General features: G+C 37.2%; 1 protein-coding gene across 3 annotated transcripts in view; it reads right to left on the bottom strand.

Moving 5' to 3' along the window:
- Window positions 1-19,532, bottom strand: part of UBR3 (ubiquitin protein ligase E3 component n-recognin 3) — a 330,855-nt gene that overhangs the window by 120,640 nt on the left and 190,683 nt on the right. For all 3 annotated transcript variants that reach the window (XM_069080034.1, XM_069080036.1, XM_069080035.1), the window contains exon 24: window positions 13,277-13,365. In XM_069080034.1, the coding sequence (XP_068936135.1) occupies window positions 13,277-13,365 (89 nt within the window). The remainder of the gene's footprint in view (window positions 1-13,276; window positions 13,366-19,532) is intronic.

The following is a 19,532-nucleotide window of genomic DNA, read 5'->3' as shown; positions in this document are numbered from 1 at the left end:
TATTTGTCTGATATACAAGATGTACAGACAGCTAACAGAAACAGATTGACCAAATGCCATTCCCAAATAAGTGATCAAAGGATATGAAAAAAAAATTTATTTTGGCATATGTCGAAGCCTTTATTTTGTCACTGACTTCACTGGAGTACATGCCAAGCAGACGAATTGGCTGAAGGTATTCCTTTTTCTCAAAAGGTATTCTCTCTTTGATTCTACATGTTTTTAATGATTTCCTTTGATTCTACTTTTTATTTTTAAAAAGTTTATTTTCCAAGTAACAAATTTTTTTTAATTAATTTGTTCCATAGACTATTCAACCTTTTTTAAAAACCTGAAAAACAGATAAATCCCTCAATAAATACCTACATGGTCCAGTCAAACAAATTGCCACATTATAAACTGTACAAAAATAAGTCTATGCATTTTAACTATATCACCACTCTACGGAAAGTAAGTAGGATGTTTCAACTTATGTTTTGTCATTGCACTGATTATCAGTTCTAAAGTCTTTCAAAGTCTGTTTTGTTTTTACAATGTTATCGTTATATAAAGTGTTCTTGTTCTGCTCACTTTAATCTGTAGTTTTTAAGGGTCTTTCAAATTCCCTCTGAAATTATCCATTTCATTATTTCTCATGTCATAATAATATTCCATTATATTCATATCCCACAATTTTTTAGCCACTCCCCAAGAGAATGATGCCCCCTTAGTTCCTAATTTTGGCCTCCCACAAAAAGAACCTCCATAAATGTTTGTATATATGGCTCTTATTTGTCATTTCTTTTTTAATTTTAGGATTCGGGGAGTAGAGACTAGAAGTAATATAACTGAGTTAAAGAGAATGTATAGCGTGTTAACTTTCTGGGCATAATGTGTATGTTTTCCAGAATGGATGGACCAATTCCTAGCTTCGCCAAGACTTCCCTCAACATTCAAGATTTCTTGCTCATCCAAATGATTTAGTTGTATTTTACCTCCTTTGTAAAGTATTTGGTTGGTTAAGTATACCACTAGACATTGAGGTGATAGAGTAGTAGACTTTGAGTGAAGAAGACCCGAGTTCAAATATGACTCTATAACTTACAAACCACATGACTCTTAGCAGATTATTAAACCTGTATGCCTCAGTTTCCTCTTCTGTAAAGTGGGGTTAATAATAGCACCTACCTCCCAGGGTTGTTGGGGGGATAAAATAACACAACTGTAAAGGTATTGTTGGTAGAGTTCTCAACTGGTCCAAACATTCTGGAAAGCCATTGGGCAATTGACAAATAAAATGACTATCTTTTGATCCAAAGATTGCACTGCTAGGAATATATCCCAGAAGTCAATGACAGAAAAAAAAAAAAGGTCCCTTATATACCAAAATACTCATAATAGTACTATTTGTGGTAGCAAAAAACTGGAAACAAATTAGGTACCTATCAATTAAGCAATGACTAAACAAATTGTGGCAGATGAATATAATGGAATATTACCATGTTGTAAGAAATGATGAATACAGAAAAGCTATGTGAATAGATATAAAATGAAGCAAAGAGAACCAGGAAAAAAATACACATAGCGAATACAACAACATAAATTGAAAGAACAACAATAAAACAATGCTGTGAAACTAAAATGACCAGGGAGGCCTCAAAGAAAAAATATGAAAAGTCACCTCCAGTTATTCCTTTACAAAAGTGGAGAATATTGGTGTGGAAAAATATAATGTCATATTTTCTTGATATGTTGGTCAGTTCTTTGGAACTTTCTTTTTTATTACAAAGGAAGGATCTCTAGGCAAGGGTGTAGGGAGACATATAGTGGGAAAGGTAAGTGATATTAAAAAACAAAAGATTGCAGCAAAATTATGTTTTCAAAAATAATAAAAGAAATACAAAATAAAACAGCTCTGGACATCCAGTTTGGGATGTCTGAAAGTCAGTTGGAGATACAACGTTGGAGGTTGGAGTCAGAAGACAATTTGGGGTTGGACAGGTAGATTTGAGAATCATCAGCATAAAGATGGTAATTAAATCCACAAGAATGGAAGAGGTCATCAAGTGGAACAGTATAGAGGGAGAAGAAAAGAAAGCCCAGGACAGAACCCTTAGGGAAACCTATGGTTAGAGAGTGTGATCTGGAAGATCCAGAAAAGGAAAAAGAGGAGTAGTCATATAAGTAGGAGGAAAACCAGGAAAGACTGGTATCTCAGAAACCTAGAGAGGATAAAGTATAAAAGAAGGCAGTCTTCAGCAGTGTTGAAGGATGCAGAGAGGTCAAAGAGAATAAGACTGAGAAGAGGCCAATGGATTTGCTCTTTTGTAAGAGTTCATTAGTAACTGGAGAGAAAAGCTTCAGTGGAAAGATGAGACCAGAAGCAAGATTGTAAGGGGATTAAAAAGAAAGCAAGAGAAGAGAAGTAGATGTAAATAGTTTATATTGACTACAACACTGTAAAGGACTATACAGCACTTCATAATGTGGAGGTCAACCAAGATGATGGAGAAGAAAAAAGCAGTATAATCCAGCTCTCCCTTATAGGACTAGATTCCACACCAGAATAAGTGCTAATGGGGAAATCAGGAAAAAAAAAATAACAGTGATTTTTTTTCCACCCCAAGTCAACATAGAGACAGAAGGTCTGCGGATACCGGGAAAGGCCAGCAGTGAAATACATGAAGCATTCCAACCCAGGGTTAAACTGAATATGGGCTTGCCCTTTACTGGGCACCAAGCAAGAAATGGGCTCAGATCCAGGATTGAAGGTGTCTGATCTTTCCTTGATAACCAGAGCAGGTGTCAACTAGCAGCTCTGTTGCTCACATCCCAGAGATGGATGATAGAACCAGTGTGGAATAATGAAGGGATCTATGCCTAGGCATATTGGTCCAGATAGGAATCCCATGGCAGAATCAAGTAAAGAATCAAGTTGCAACTGTGTGTCTGCAAACTAGGAGCAAAGCAAAGTCTCAGATCTGCCCCCAAGGTCAGTCCTGAAGCCTACATCTGAATAATCAGGACAAGAAGTGCAGACCAAAAGAAAACCTGCAGTTCTGTCACTCTGATTCTGCAGCATTTCTACTGGTTGACAGTAGCTGAGTCAGAAGCAGTCTCCTGGAAGTCAAACCAGAGTCAAGTCCACAGTTCAGGTCCAAATTCAGGTCAGGAGCTTGCAGATCTCACAGCAGGAAGGTAGCACTCGGACTTTACTCTAGATCAGATGGCAACAAAGACACTGAAAGATTGCAGGTATCCAGTCTGAGCTGTCCCTGAGGTCTTTGAAGAATACATTTTGGGGCGGCTAGGTGGCGCAGTGAATAGAACACCAGCCCTGGAATCAGGAGGACCAGAGTTCAAATTTGGCCTCAGACACTTAATACTTAACTAGCCGTGTGACCTTGGGCAAGTCACCTAACCCCAACTACCCTGCTCTCCTCCCTCCAAAAACAAACAAACAAACAAACAAAAAAAACAAAAGCAAAGAATGCAACCATTTATACCCCGAGAAAGCAGCAATAGAACCCGAGGGCACAAAACAGGATCAAAAATTCCCTAGTTATTTGTTCCAAAAGTATACAGAGCCTAAATGAGTGAACAAATGAAGAATTTCACCCAAAATGGCTATTATGCTGACAGGGATGCTCAAAACACAAATCCAAAAGAAGAGAATGACCCCAAAACATTTATAAACAAAGACTCAAAGCAAAATACAGCTTGGCCCTAAGTTCAACTAGGTGAGCCTCCTTATTCTCTCCTCTCCTATATCTAATCTTGGTCAAAACCTGTTAATATTATCTTCATAACATTTCTCACACATGCCCCCTTCTCTCCTGACACTGCCATAACCCTGATATAGGAATTTACCACCTAACACACATACTACTACAATCTGGACACACAATAAAACCTGTTCTGCCAATTCTTTTATTTTGTCTCCCCAATGAAAAACCTGTGAGCCATCCTTCCATTTTTCTTTCTTCTTCTTTTACATATAAGAATGAATGGGGGGGGGGGGGGCAGGTGGCTCAGCAAGTAAGAGCACCAGCCCCAGTGTCAGGATGACCTGGGGATCGAATCCGGGCTCAGACACTTAGCACCACACCCACAAATAACTGACCGTGTAACCTTGAGCAAGTTACTTAACCCCAATTGCTTTAAAAAAAAAAAGAATGAATGAAAAAGTATTTAAGCATCTATTTTGTGCTTATGACTGTACTAAATTCTAGGAATACAAGAAGCTTACATTCAAAGACAAGGAAAAAACAGGAATGGTTAGTGGAAAGATAGGGCAACTGTGGAATGGGGAAGGAAAGAGGATTGTAATGAAATCTGTAGTATGGCAAGAAAATGTCTGTAAAGACTGAATGAGTGAGAGGGGCCAGCCCAGCACGAGATCCAGCAATGAGGAGGCATGATCTTTTGCTGGGAATTGGAGCTAATGTTAAAGCTCCCGCTGCTTCTGCCACTGTCTCACCTGTCACTGGTGCTCTCTCTGCATGCACTCCAGGCTGGCACCCACCCAGATGTTATAGATCTTTCCTTTGGACATCCTAAGTGTTCTTAGGCTGGAAAAAAATGTCTTCACTTTTTGTTGTCTCTGCTGCTCCAAAATTTGATTTGAGGAGTTATTTTTAAGTTGTTTGGAGGAGAATTTTGAGAGAGTTCATGGGTTACTGCCTCTAATATTTTGGCCCTGGCCCCTTACCTACTTTCCAATGCAAAGTTCAAAATCTTATTTCTTCCAGGAAAATTTCCTCTGATCATTCCATTCTAAACTGAAATTTTTGAACTCATAGTACTTATTGTATCTACCAATTAGGTGAAGTTTCATCATTTATTATCTTGTAGCATTAATTTTATTTTTATTTTTCATTCCTAGTCTCCCCAAAACAAACAGAAAAGGAGGCACTATGTACTTAAAATGTGTGTCTTACCACACCAACTTGTACAGGACTATGTACATAGCAGTTGCTCAATATGTGTTGAACAAATGAATGAAAAGTTTTGCATAATGATGAATTTTATAAATCCGCTCATTTTTTAAAACCCCAACTTCAGAATTTATTTAAAGTTGTTCATGATATGGCTCCAACATATCTTTCCAAAATTACTATATATTATTCTCCTTTCATACACTCTACCTTTAAATCAAAACAGAATACTTGTTGTTCCCCAAATTCTTCATTTTATCTCTTCACTCCATGCCTTTGTACAAGCTGTCCCCCAAACCTAGAACATAGTCCCTCTTCACCTCCATCTCTTAAAATACTTAGCTTCCTTCAAGGAGAAACTCATGCATCCCCTAGTAGGAGAAACCTTTCATGAGGCTTCTAATTTATAGAATTCTCATTCTGTTCATATTATCCTGTATACTCTTATTAAGAGAGGGCAGGTACTGTTCTAGTTTTGTGTTTCTATTTCCAGTTCCTGATAGCAGGATCTTATACATAGCAGGGGTTTAATGGATAACTAGACCATGTTAGATTTGGCCACAAGGCTGAAGACCATCAAACAACATCCTTCTAGGATTGGATAAATTATGTTTTCTACCATAAACTTAATAAAGTGGAAAAACCTTTAAATCAATTAGGTCACAAGAAGGAAATATAGAGAACTATGTAAGAAGTGGAAATCTTAGATTCTAACACAAATTTAGAGGAAGGCAACATCTGAATTAGTTACACACCATTAAGGTAGCAAATAGACTTGGAAGGACTTTCATACTTTTACAAAGACTCAGCAAACAATTAGTAAAATGATGCCTATCAGAAACTAAATTGATGACCATACATCCTTTACAGGTAAGTTATCAAACTCTTCCCACTTCAAAAGCTTTTCAGGCTGACTTCTAACACAATTACAGAAAATATGGGTATCAGCTACCCAAAAGGCAAGATAATGTTCCCAATTTTTCCAAATGACAGGCAGTTTTCAGAAATACTTAAGAACAGATCTCATACTTGAGATCTCCCTGATGATAAAAAGAGAGCGAGGTCATATCTACAGAAGGTAGATACATTCATTTTACATTTATATAAACTTGGAAAGCCCAGGAATATTTCTCCACTCTAAAAATAATATAAAATAAAACAAAAAAAGAAAGAAAAAAAATACTATAAAGATGAACATAGAATAGAAATAATATGGACCTAAATGTAAAAATACAAAATGAATTAAAGAAAGAATTAATTAAAATTGCATAAATTATAAGTAACTCATCATTCTATTCTTCTAAAAGAAAAGTTATTACATATGGAAAAAAAAAGACAGGTATTTTCTGTTTTCTTTTGATTTTAGAGGTAGAGAGGAAATGCCAAGAAAAAAAAAGAGGGGAAAGGTACTAGGGATATAAGTGCAAAAACCAAAATAATCTATTCCAATGTAGGAGACAACAGGTTCATAAAATATAAGTGCATAAATATAAACTGAATATATAAAAGGGCACTACTAACAGATGAGAGGATCAGCAAAGGCTTCATGTAAAAGATAGTGCTTGAATTTGGCCTTAAAAAAAGGTAGGAACTCTATGAGTTCAAAGCAGAAAAGAAATACATTCCAGACATGTAAGACAGACAAAGGCAAGAGGATTGTAAGAGTATTGTGTATGAATAGTAGAGGGTAAGCCATTTTGGCCAAATCTCAGGGACATGGATTGGGAAAAATATCCAGTGAAGCAAGAGAGATAGGTTAAGGCGAGGTAGCATAGAACTGTAAAAGCTAGACTTTAGGTCTTAAGAAACAATAGGAAACCATTTGAATTGATTGAGCCAGGGAATTATATGAACAGACCCATGCTTAAGGAAAATTATTTTATCAGAAATGTGTATGATAGATTGGAATGAGAAGAGACATGAGGCAAGAAGACCAAGAGAAAGCTATTGCAATAACTAACCCACATGTGATAAAAGGCCTAAACTAACATGGTACCTAGTGAACACTGAGGATGGATGCCATAAATGCTGAGAAGTTATAAACCAAAAGATTTGGCAACTGAATGGCTATGAGAGGTGGGAGAGGAAGAAATCCAGGATAATGCTGAAGTTAAAAACTAGAAGAATATAAGGACAGTGGCATCTTCTACAGAAATAGGCAAGTTGGAGTGTGAAAATGGTTACAGAGGAAACATAATGAGTTCAGTTTGGACATGCTTGAGCTTGAGATTTCTCCAAGATCACCCAATTTGAAATGCTCAATAAGCAACTGGTGATGAAGGAAGTTAAGCTCAGGAAGAAATCAGGACTGGATGTCTAGATCTGGGATAGATCTGCAGAGATCGATAGATGTGGGACTTAGATTTTCATAGAGATATCCATTAAACTTATGAGAATGGATGATGTTACTAAAGAGTATAAAGGAAAAACAGAAAAAGGCCTAGGAGAGAAACTTGGGGAATGCCCAGAGTTAGGGGACATGCTATGGAGGATGAGAAAGCAAAGGAGACATAGAAGGTTAGACAAGTAGAAGATGAACCAGTCACAATAACTCAAAGAGGATAGAGGATTCAAGAGAAGGTGGTCAACAGTGTCAAATGCAGCAAATAGGCTAACAAGAATTAGGACTGATAAAAGAGCACCAGATTTGACAATAAAGAGATCATTGCTAACTTTGAAAAGAAAAGTTTCAGTTAACTAATGAGATTGGAAAACAGACTATAAAGGCTTAAGGAAGTGAGAGAAAAAGTATAAGGAGGAAGGGGAAAGGAACATGCATTTATTAAGCACTTACTATGTGCTAGGCGCTATGCTGTGCTTTTACAAATAATGTCTCATTCGATCCTTACAACAAAGCCTGTGAGATCAGTGCTATTATTATTCCCATTTTACAATTGAGGAAACTAAGGAAGAGAGAGGTTTAGTGACTTGTCCAGACTTCCACAGCTAATAAGTATCTAGGGCCACACTTGAACACACATCTTTCCAACTCCAGGCTCAGTGCTCTATCCACCACATTACCTAGTTTTTGTGGGGAGTGAGACAGAGAATCAATTAGGAAGGAATACAAAGACTGGGGGGCAGAGCCAAGATGGCGGAGTAGAAGCACGACCTTCCCACTGCTCTGGCTTCCACCTTCCCCAATCCATGTAAAAAGGGGACTCTAAACAAACTTTGGAGCTGCAGAACCCACAAAATGACACAGAGAAGCTAACCTCCTGCTGAGGAGAGCCTGGCAGGCCGGCAGGAATCCAGCACAGAGCTCTGGGAGCCGAGCCCAGTCCCATGCCAAGGCTTTAGTCCCAGGGTGGGCCTGACCAGCCACCAGCCAGAGGGACTCCAGATCAGCAGCAGCAGTGGCAGTTTCCAGATTTATCAACATATAGATGCGAAGGACAAAGTGAGAGGCCAGTGGAGTCTGTACTTTGGGACCAGTAAGTGGGAGTGCCTGGATTTTACCCCCAGGGAGAGAAGCCGCTGAGACCCCAGCACAGCCAGCCAGTGCCACATCGCAGCTTCAGCTCCTGGCCTGCAGAGTGTAGGGGGACCAAGCACCAGTCTGAGGGGTAAATCGCTCTTGCTTTAACCTGCTTGGATCTGGATTGGAGTTAGGGTGGAGGTCCTAGGGTGTGTGTCCAGCTTGCCAGAGCATGTGGAGACCTCAGAGAGGGCACCCATCTAATACCTCCGGCAGCTGAAAAAACCCCATCGTTTGGGACGAAAGCTCCCCTGTCTGGTGGCAGAGTCCTACTGTTGCAAAAAGCCCAAAAGTCAAGTAATTGAGTGGCAAAATGAGCAGGCAAAGGAAACAGAGCAGACAGAAGATTCCAACATTACACTCCTATTTTGGGGACAAAAAGGAGCAAAGCATGGAACAGGAGGAAAACAGTGAAGTCAGAACCCCTGCACCAAAAGCTTCAAAGGAAAATATGAGCTAGTTACAGGCCATAGAGGACCTTAAGAAGCAGATAAGAGAAGCGGAGGAAAAATTGGGAAGAGAAATGAGAACAATGCAAGAAAATTATGAAATGAGAGTCAACAGCCTGACTGAGGAAAATAATACCTTAAAAAACAGACTAATTCAAATGGCAAAAGAGGCTCAAAAAGGCAATGAGGGGAAGAATGCCTTAAAAAGCCGAGTTTGCCAGATGGAAAAAGAATCTCAAAAGCTCAATGAGAAGAATTATTGCTTCAGAAGTAGATTGGAACAAATGGAAGTTAATGACTTTATGAGAAATCAAGATGCTGTTAAACAGATCCATACAAATGAAAGAATAGAGGGCAATATGAAATATCTCATGGGAAAAACCACTGACCTGGAAAATAGATCCAGGAGAGAGAATTTAAAAATTATCGGACTACCTAAAAGCCATGACCAAAGTAAGAACCTAGAAATCATCCTCCAGGAAGTTCTCAAAGAAAACTGCCCTGATGTTTTAATACCATCAAAATAGAGGTTGAAAGAATCCACCGATTACCTCCTGAAAAAGATCCCAAAAAGAAAACTCCTAGGAATATTATAGCCAGGTTCCAAAATCCCCAGATTAAGGAGAGAATATTACAAGCAGCCAGGAAGAAACAATTTGAATATTGTGGAAACACCATCAAGATAACCCAGGATCTGGCAGCTTCTACACGGAGGGATCGAAGGGCTTGGAATATGATATTCAGGAGGTCAAAGGAGCTGGGATTAAAACCAAGAGTCACCTACCCAGCAAAACTGAGTATCAATGTTTCAGGGGAAAATATGGTCACTCAGTGGAATAGAGGACTTTCAAGCATTCTTCCTGAAAAAACCAGAGATGAATAGAAAATTTGACATTCAGATACAAGAAGCAAGAGAAGCATGAGAAGGTAAACAGGGAAAAGAAATCATAAGGAACTTATCAAAGTTGAACTATTAACATTCCTACATGGATAAACAATAATTATAACTTATAAAATTTTTCTCAGTAGTTGAAGGGATTAGAAATATATATATATATATATGTCTACATATGAGGGTATATGGGCATATGAATACATATGTGAATGTGTGTATATATGTTTACAGGTATACATAGATAGAGGGCATAGGACGAATTTAACAGGAAGGGATGATACTCAAAAGGTGAAATTAAGAGGTGAGAGGAATATAATGAGAGGAGATGGGGAGAGACAGAATGGGGTAAACTATCTCATACAGAAGAGGCAAGGGAAAATGGTAACAATGGAGTGGAAGAATAGGAAGGCAAAAGGGAATGGGTCAACCTTATTCCCATTGAATCTGGCTTGAGGAGGGAGTCAAATACACACTAAATAGGGTATCTCACCCTCCAGGAGAATAGGGGGGGAAGGGAATGAGAGGGGGGATGATGGCAGGGAGGGCAGGCTGGGGGGGGAGGGAAGTTGGAAGCACCCACTTTTGAAAAGGGACAGGATCAAAGTAGAGAACAGAACAAGTGGGAGGTGGGATAGGAGGGAGGGAAATATAGTCAGTCTTTTACAATATATCTACTATGTTATTGTTTTGCATTAGCTTCACATGTACAACCTATACTGAACTGCTTATCTTCCCAGTAAGGGTGGGTGACAAGGAAGGAAGGGAATGAATCTGGAAATGAAAGTTTTAAAATCAAATATTCAAATATGTGTGTGTGTATACTATTATTAATACCATCTTACATGTAATTGGGAAATAAGATATACGGGCACTGAGGCATAGAGATCCACTGGAAAAGTCGAAAGGGGTATGGGAGAAAATATGGGAGACAGCAGATTGGAGGAGGGGATAGATATCCTGTGGGACTGCTATTTTGGGGTGGTGGGTAGGGGAAAAATGAGGAGAAAATTTGTAACTCAAAATCTGACGGAAATGAATGATGTAAATCAGAAGTTAATAAAGCATTAAAAAATAAATGAATGAATGAATGAATGAATAAATAAACTCCCTGAAAAGGAATACAAAGACTGCTTTGTTGTAGAAAGGGCCTAGTTGAGGCTGGATAACATGAATTTGTAATGAACCCAGATGGCATAGGTGTGAGACTTCTTCCAGTTGCACTGAGTGGCTCACATATAGAATAAGGGAAGGTAGACAGTAGAAATACTTTAGAGCTGAGGTTTGGCAAGAGAAGAGCAGCAATAAGATAAAGGAACAAGGGATTTAAGAGAAGAGGAGAGGACAGTGTAGAGTTGAAATGGCTAAATATTCTAAGATGGAAAAGGAAGAAAGTGAAGTCAGAGCAGAGGTAATGGCTTGAGAAAGTATTGAAGGATGGAAAGATTGGAGGTCCTGAAAGGGATAAAAAAACAAGTGTAGGAAATGTAAATCATAGAGAAAAGGCTAATAATAGTAAGTTATAGTGAGGTATAAGAATGTCAGAGTTTCTAATCAGGGAACTAAAATATTTGTTGAGTAATGATGAGACCTAGTGTGACCATCCTTACATGTGACTGAGGTGAACTAGAGAAATAGGGATTTAGGGTTATCATCATCAATACCTTCAGTTGCTTCTGTCCTTCTGATAGGAGGGGTAGAGAGCAAAAGACTCCCAATCTGCCTGCAGCCTTTCTTTATAGGGTCTCAAAATCTCAGTCTTTTCTTCATTGCCACCAGATGCTCTGCTTGGTTTCAACTCCACCATCATCATCATACCTCTTAGCAGAGTATTCTCTTGGTCCCTCATCCTGCTCTTTTCTATTTCTTTTTGTGCCCTATTTTTATCCAATAGATTATAAGGAGAGTAGGGACTGTTTTTCATTGAGTTTTTTTATTTGTATCTAGCACTCAGCATAGCGCCTGGAACATAGTAGTCACTTAACAAATGTTTACTGTATCCTATCATAGGTTGAAGAATTAGAAGGCTAGGGAGTTTGTAGGAGCATCTACATGGATAATAAAAGCCCCTAATCTATGAGCTGGAATTGGGTAAGAGAATAATCTGCTGAGCAAGGAGCTGAAATCCTTGTGAAATAAGAGAGAATAACCTACAGGGGTTCATTTACTACATGTCTTAAGGATTCATAAATTCAACTCTTTCAAAACCAGAGGACAATCAAATTTAGGGTGTAACAGGTTTTAAGGTGTCCTGCAAACCTCCAAGATAAAAAAAAAAAGAAAAGGAGATTTTCTTCTTTATTCTTTTCTTTATGACTGTATGTATTGCGGCATCATAATTCAACTTTTACCTACAACAAACCTTATACTTCTTCTGTCTGTGAAGAGGTATTATATCAATTATCATCTTCCTCAGATTCAATTTGTTCATCTTAATCAAAATGGGATTTGAACTGAGATTAATTTTTGATAGAATAAACAACAGCAATTTTTTAAAGTGTAAGGATGGTGATCAACTGGGTCAAAAAATTTGCCTGCCCCAATTAAATTAACAACTAACAAGATATTATGCCTTGATCAATTTGTCAAATGAGACCAGTCAATCAATCAGAAACGTGAATTAGGCTTGGACAATGCCAAGACATCTCTAATGAATAGATAAAGCAATTGCAGACCTAAAGTCCTTGAAAACTATTGGAAGAAAGGAATAATTCTGCACAGGAAGTTTATTGGTTCTGGGTGAAGAAACTTAGTCATACCTTTTAGGTCAATACAAGGATTCAAGTATCTGGCAACTAGGAGGTAGAAGCCTCTAGCCAAGTACCTGAGAAGGAACTGCTTAGACAGAGAAGGGCCCTAGCCTTGGACTCAGTTTCAGTGTCTTTCTTACTCTTTGACCAGAGGAGGACTTTATGAAATTCAGAGGACCAGTAGATTTTGTACTTCCCAATAGCATCTTTGTCCTAATAACGTCCCTAAAATAGATGATGCAGTGTATGCGACTGGAGCCAAGAAAAAAACTAGACACATTGAGAAAAAAATAGCTTCAAGACTCAATGAGAAGCCCAGCATAGAAGTTGTACCATGCCTAGAGGCAATATCCTAACTACCTCCTGAAGGGGGAAAAATGGATTTCCAGCAGCCAGAAACTGTAACCTCTTTGCCACTTGTACTTACTAAGCTGAAGTCCACCTTCCTCTAGACTCTTTATGTACTGACAAGTGAGTCTGTCATAGACTTTTTGAGGAAATGTTTTATACCCACTATGCTGTCACTATGGCAAACTACTGAGCAAAAGCAAATCAGGCTTAGTGGATTAGCTGATTATATACTAGTAATCATGGGAAAAAGCATACCAGCAGAGCTCATGAGTTATAATATTAGAAAAATCCCCCCCCACACTCCTTAGGGTTATTCCTGGAGCTCTAGTGTCTGGATCTACCAGAGCTATCTGGAGTTAGGAGAGTCACTACAGAACCTACAAGCTCTACATAAGTATGGCATTACACTTACACATATCACTAAATAAGTTAAAACTCACCAACATCCATAGCAGTTTCCATGAAGCTTTTCTGTCTGGAAGCAAATTCTGCAAGCAACTTCTGTTGTCTTTCTCTAGCCTTTTGTCGCCTAAATTAAACAAAGACAGAGAGGATGTACCACATCTCTAGCTCCAGTAGTTTTTGATAATACAATCACTATAATTAAAATGAGGCTTTAAAAAACTCATAAATGGGAAACTACTTTCTTCTGCTTATGAAGATAATGCATATTGTGAGATGTACTGTGAGCTGTTTTTCCAACTGTTGTAATAGTCATCTACAAAGAACCCCTACAGGAAATGAAGCCATGATCCAGGCTACATTTATAATATGTGTCCACTACAATAAATAAACTTAGTTACTCCATATTTATGTACTTTCAGAAAACTAAAATACATATTAATGGAAAGTAGAGACTTACTCATTACTATATAATAAATTATGCATTATAGTAATAATATGTATAAATATATATATATATATATATATATATATATCCCCTTTATAACACTGGAATGTAAACTGAAAAGAAAGGGGGAGTCTATGTTCGTTAAAATGCTTACACACGGTATCCCAAAAGTCTTGGTGCAGTTTAAGCTTATTAAATTTAAACTGTAGGTTTAACTAAACTGCACTAAGACTTTTGGGACATGCTGTCTATCCTAATTAAAATTTGGAATATGTACTGACTAATTTCTGTGTGGGAGTTTAAAAATATGTTATATTATTGCTTTACCTCATGGATCAATGACTTTTACAATTCACAAAGGGAACAAAAAGAATGCCTCGACATCTCTTTTGCATGCTGGAAACCTGTTATTATTTGGATCTTATCCCAAACAATTCAGTTTGTAGGAGCATCTACATGGATAATAAAAGCCCCTAATCTAATGGCTGGAATTGGGAAAGAGAATTATCTGGTGAACAAGAGGCTGAATTCTTTGTGAAATAAGAGAGAATAACTTACAGGGGTCCATTTACTACATGTCTTGAGGATTCATTAATTCAACTCTTTTGGTGTAAGTTTTAATAAGATGTTTCCTTTAAAATCCTGTGAATTTGTAGGCCTCACCTGCACATTCCTCTACTCTTTCTCAAAAGGTGTTATCTATATAGCCATTCCTACTGTTCCTTCAACAATTCCTTTACTTTGGGTTCTTTCATGTCCAAAGAAATGTCACTGATATCAATTTAGTATTCTCTATTATGTCTCTTAATGAAGAAGATACCCTTACACCAAAGGTCCCTTACTATTAAGTAAATTTATTGTTTATTTTTGGCATTCTTTTTTCAATTTTGAGCTCTGAATTCTCTCTCTCCTGCTTACCCCTCACCCACTCACTGAGAAGGCAAACAATATAATAACAATTATACATGTGAAATCATGCGAAACATGTTTCCATATTAGCCATTTGGCAAAAAAGGAAGAAAAATGAACAAGGTGAAAAAATTATACTTTAATTTTAACTCAAGAGTTTATCAGATCTCTCTGTCGAGGTGGAAAACATTTTTCATCATGAGTTCTTAGGAATTATCTTGGATCATTGTAGAGGTCAAAGTAGCTAAGTCTTTCATAGTTAATCATTCTTACAATATTGCTGGTACTGTGTACAATGTTCCCCAGTTCTGTCTACTTCACTTTGCATATGTCTTCCCAGGTTTTTCTGAAACCATCTTCTCATTATTTCTTATAGCACAATAAGTCCATCACAATCCTAAACCACAATGTGTTCTGTCATTCTCCAACTGATAACTTCCTCAATATCCAGTTCTATGTCACCACAAAAAGAGCCACTATAAATATTTTGTACACATTTTTTTTTTCTTCGATCTCTTTGAGATACATACCTAATAGTGGTATTGCTCACTCAAAGGGTATGCACAGTTTTATAGTTCTTTGGTTATAGCTCCAAATTGTTCTCCAGAATGGCTGGACAAGTTCACAGGTACACCAACAATGCATTAGTGTACCTATTTTTCCACATCCCTTCCAGTATTTGTCATTTTCCTTTTCTATCATGTTAGCTTAATCTGACAGTTGTGAGGTAGTATCTCAGAGTTGTTTTAATTTGCATTTCTCTAATCAATAGTAATTTAGAGCATTTTTTCATGTTTTTGGTGGGATAGCTCCCACCAAAGGTCCCTTAATAACGGGTAGCAGTAGAGAGGCTAGTTGCATCTAATAAACCAGATCAACAAGAATTATTCACTGAAAATAGATAAAAATGAGAATGGAAAATTATTTCACACAATAGATGTGGTATTCTATAGTACTTCCTTTCATATTTATGTTTCAAGCACAAGGCAAAAAACTGATAATAAATGCTTCTTTTTGGATTTTTATTTATCATCAAACTCTAGTTTGTATGTTAAATATTATAGCCATTTAAATCATCATCTCTTATTTGCTATTTATGAAAGTATTCTTCAGCTTCTAAGCTAATATATTCTAATAGGTTATTTATAATGTTTTCATTTTGTATGGCTAGAGTGGAAACAGGGAAACAATAAACACTGCAAGAGAAGGGTGGATTTTCTGGAATGATATACTAGTAGAGAACAGACAGCAGATATAAGAAAATGCACTAAAGCACCAAGTCCAAATCTATTGCTATTCATGTTCACTCTCCCCTAACCTAAATATTTGTCCCCTAGAGCTCACTAATTGTTGTATTCTTTCTAAATTTTGAAATACAATAAAAATGGTTTGGATTGAAAGAAGACTAGAGTCCTATAATCTTTAGCCTTATGCTTTTCTCTCTGACCAGGCTTTTCCCTATGAAGAATTTACCTCTTGAACTCAGCTTCAGTTACTTCTATGTGAATGACTATCAAATTTTAATCTGGAACATTAGAATTTATACAATTCTCTTAGAACTATGTAAAAACTTGCTACAAAAATGACACAATTGATTTTAGTAAAATTTAACTTCTAACATAAAAAGATAAATAATTCAGTGAAATTTGTCTCAAGGGATCATAATTCCCAAATAGCACAAAGTTTCTTGGGCAGCTAGGTGATAGAGTAGTTAGAGTGCCAGGCAAGGAGTCAGAAAGACTTATTTTCCTGAGTTCAAATCTGGCCTCAGACACTTACTAGCTGTGCGATCCTGGGCAAGTCACTTAATTCTGTCTGCCTCAGTATCCTCATTTGCAAAATGAGCTGGAGAAGGAAAAGGCAAATCACTTCAGTATCTTTGCCAAGAAAACTCCAGAGAGGGTCACGAAGGGTTGCATATGACTGAAAAACACTGAACAACAAAATTTCTTAAAGAACTCTAAAGTGGAAATGTACCCTGAAGGTCAATAGAGCTCTAGAGAAAACTTCTTGAGTGTTCTGGGTATGGCTATTCTTGAAATAGACTGTCTCTATTCTATATGTATGTGTTCCTCATGCCTGAAGCCCCACTTTTTGTTTCTACTTACCAAAACATAACCCCACAAGCTCCCTGACTATAAAATCAAAGGTAAAAAGCCAATCAGCTGTTTCAAGGCAAGATTCTATCCCTCATAATAATACTAGTGGTCCTTTTCAACATCCTACCACACTGATGCATGGAATGATAACCATGAACCTAGAAGTCCCACACATCAACCTCAACAATGAAATAAGAACTTTATGTAAGCATGCACCAAGGTCAAGCAGGTGGGGGGAGGTTAGATAACTGAAAGTGTCGTACAATTTGTCAAATGCAATCCAATCTGGGGCAGCTAGGTGGTGCAGTGAATAGAGCACTGGCCCTGGAGTCAGGAGGACCTGAGTTTAAATCCAGCCTCAAACACTTAACATAAAAACTAGCCATGTGACCTTGGACAAGTCACTTAACCTTAACTGCCTTTCAAAAAGCAAAAAGAAAAAAAATGCAATCCAATCCAACCTCATGATCTCATGATACAATGGAAAAAGCACTTGATTTGTTCTCACAGGACCTGCCACTTTACTTAGTTTTTCTACATTTCACTTTCCTCTTCTGTAAAATACTAGATGATCTTTAAAGATCCTTCCAGCTGATAATCTTATGATCACTCTAGACCTAGATCACTGTGCACCTGAAATGCCTGTTCAAAACAGATATACTGATGGTCAAGCTCAATGAGAAATCCATCCAACAGCATAATCATAAGATAGGCATTCTTTATCTATCTACCTTTATTTAACTAGTTTTCTCTATTTTTATCTATCTAAATTTTCTCTCTATGTATAAGTGGTTGTGCTTATCATCTAGGAGTCTCTCTAAAATATCACAGAGCTTGATGCCCATCTGCAAATAGCATCTAGAGAATCTCAACAATTACAGGTAATCTCGTTTATTTGACTTGTGCACTAGAAGGCCTCTATAACAGTGGCAAACCCACCAAATTAATAATGAGGTTACTGAACAAAGTTGTCAAATATATCAAGGTCTCTTGATAGGTCTATCAAGGAATCTTGTACAATTCTGACATGCACCTAGGACACACCCTGAGGAAGAAGTACTGTTAAGGCATAATTTTATTATACTGAATCAAATGCTTTCATATAGTCAATAAATGATTAATACAATAGGTCTTATAAATCTATGCACCTTTTAAACAATTCGTAACTACTCAAAAATGTGGTCTATAACAAAATAGTATTTAAGAAAGTCTACCTTTACTCTATACAGATTTAAATTTTTCTCACAGAGATTTTGGAAAGATGAGGTAATAAGCATTTAGATGAATAGTTACTGATGTCAGCTCACAATTTTTTTCTAATTATTTAGGAGACCTTCCTCTTTCTGGGACCTTGAGAACTGATCATGGTTTCCAAATTTTGTCACCTCTAGAAAGTACCTCATTTATGTGGACCTGGTCCTATCCTGTAGATTTTTCCCATTTTTGCTTTCCTCAAAAATATCTCAACTTCCCTCTAGCAACACAACTGAAACATTGGTTAAAAAAAAAGTTCAAATGTGGTGGGCTTCCACTATCCCTTCATGGTGGAGAGAGTTTGCTATAAAATATTTTACAGATCTCTTTCACTTTTTTTTGTTATCCTCCTTCTAGCTTCATCCTTCTATGTCCTTGGGATAATATATTTAGCTGAGACTCAAAAAAGTTTTCTTTAAACCTGCTTTCCAGGCAGGAAGAGCCACCAGCAGAGTTATTTGGTAAAGGCTGTGTCCAAATATTCCATTTCTTAAAATAAACATTCATGAAATGTAGGTGTGATTCTTTATCATAGTTTATAAGACTTGGAGTCTCTCTATTCCTTACTCCTCAGCCATATTTTCCAACATTTTTTTGCCATCCTCTTCTATGTTCATCTTTTAATTCAATAATCAAGTATCTAAGAGTATGTTGATTTAATCCTAGAGAGTCTTATCAAGATCTTACCTCTCCATTCTCTACAATACCTGTTGGCACATAAGCTACAATTATTTTCATGGTAATCTTTTTTAGATTAAATTTTATTATTTTTAAATCTGTAAAAATCAGTTTTATTTCTTTCTCACCTCAACTCCTCCCACTAACTGAAAATAAAAGAAAAAAATCCACTGATAAACATATATAGCTAAGCAAAACAAATTTCTATATTGGCTGCAGAGCTTACACTTTGCACTCTGAGCCATTTACCTCTCTTTAAGGAAGTGGGGTCGTGTTTATCATTATGCCTTTAGAATCAAGGGTGGTCGTTATGCTGGTCAGTTGCCAATTCTTTCAAAGTTATTTGTCTTTATCATTATACCCTTTTTGTAATACAAATCATGGGCATTATGATATGAGGAGACTGTACATCCTGTGGTTGGGTATTTTTTGTCTTTACACATACTACAGAACCAACTTTGTTAACTCTATTATTTTTCTCTTCAATGACAGTCATAGTTCCATTCAGCTACAAGTTCCTTCTGTCTTCTATTTTGATTTATGGTGAAAATGTCAAGATTGATGTGATTCAGTTCCTCTAGAAGCATAGCTACTCACTGGTTACTGGACAATTTAAAGTACCAACAATTGAGTTAATATATGTTATACATGTGTGTTCTGTGTATGTATTACAACCTTCTGTACCACTCTGTTCTGACCACTACAGGGGAAAAAAAAGAGCACTGGCCAAACCAAACTGAGGGCCATTTTTTCTATTTGTTTCATGAGGTTACTATGGGCAAAGAATCCATCACCAAGGGATAAATCCTTGTAAAGGGTTTCTCTATACTTAGAAAACATGGTCCTCAGAGAACAGACAGCCTGTTTGCAGAATTACAATGAAAACATTTTTAGCATGAGAGAAAC

The sequence above is a fragment of the Petaurus breviceps genome, unplaced genomic scaffold (genome assembly GCF_028583685.1).
Source record: "Petaurus breviceps papuanus isolate PSGF00001 unplaced genomic scaffold, PetGlider_PUasm1.0 91133, whole genome shotgun sequence".
NCBI classification, from domain to species: domain Eukaryota; kingdom Metazoa; phylum Chordata; class Mammalia; order Diprotodontia; family Petauridae; genus Petaurus; species Petaurus breviceps.
Note: the sequence above shows the minus strand (reverse complement) of the source record. Positions and strands in the feature narration are given on the sequence as shown.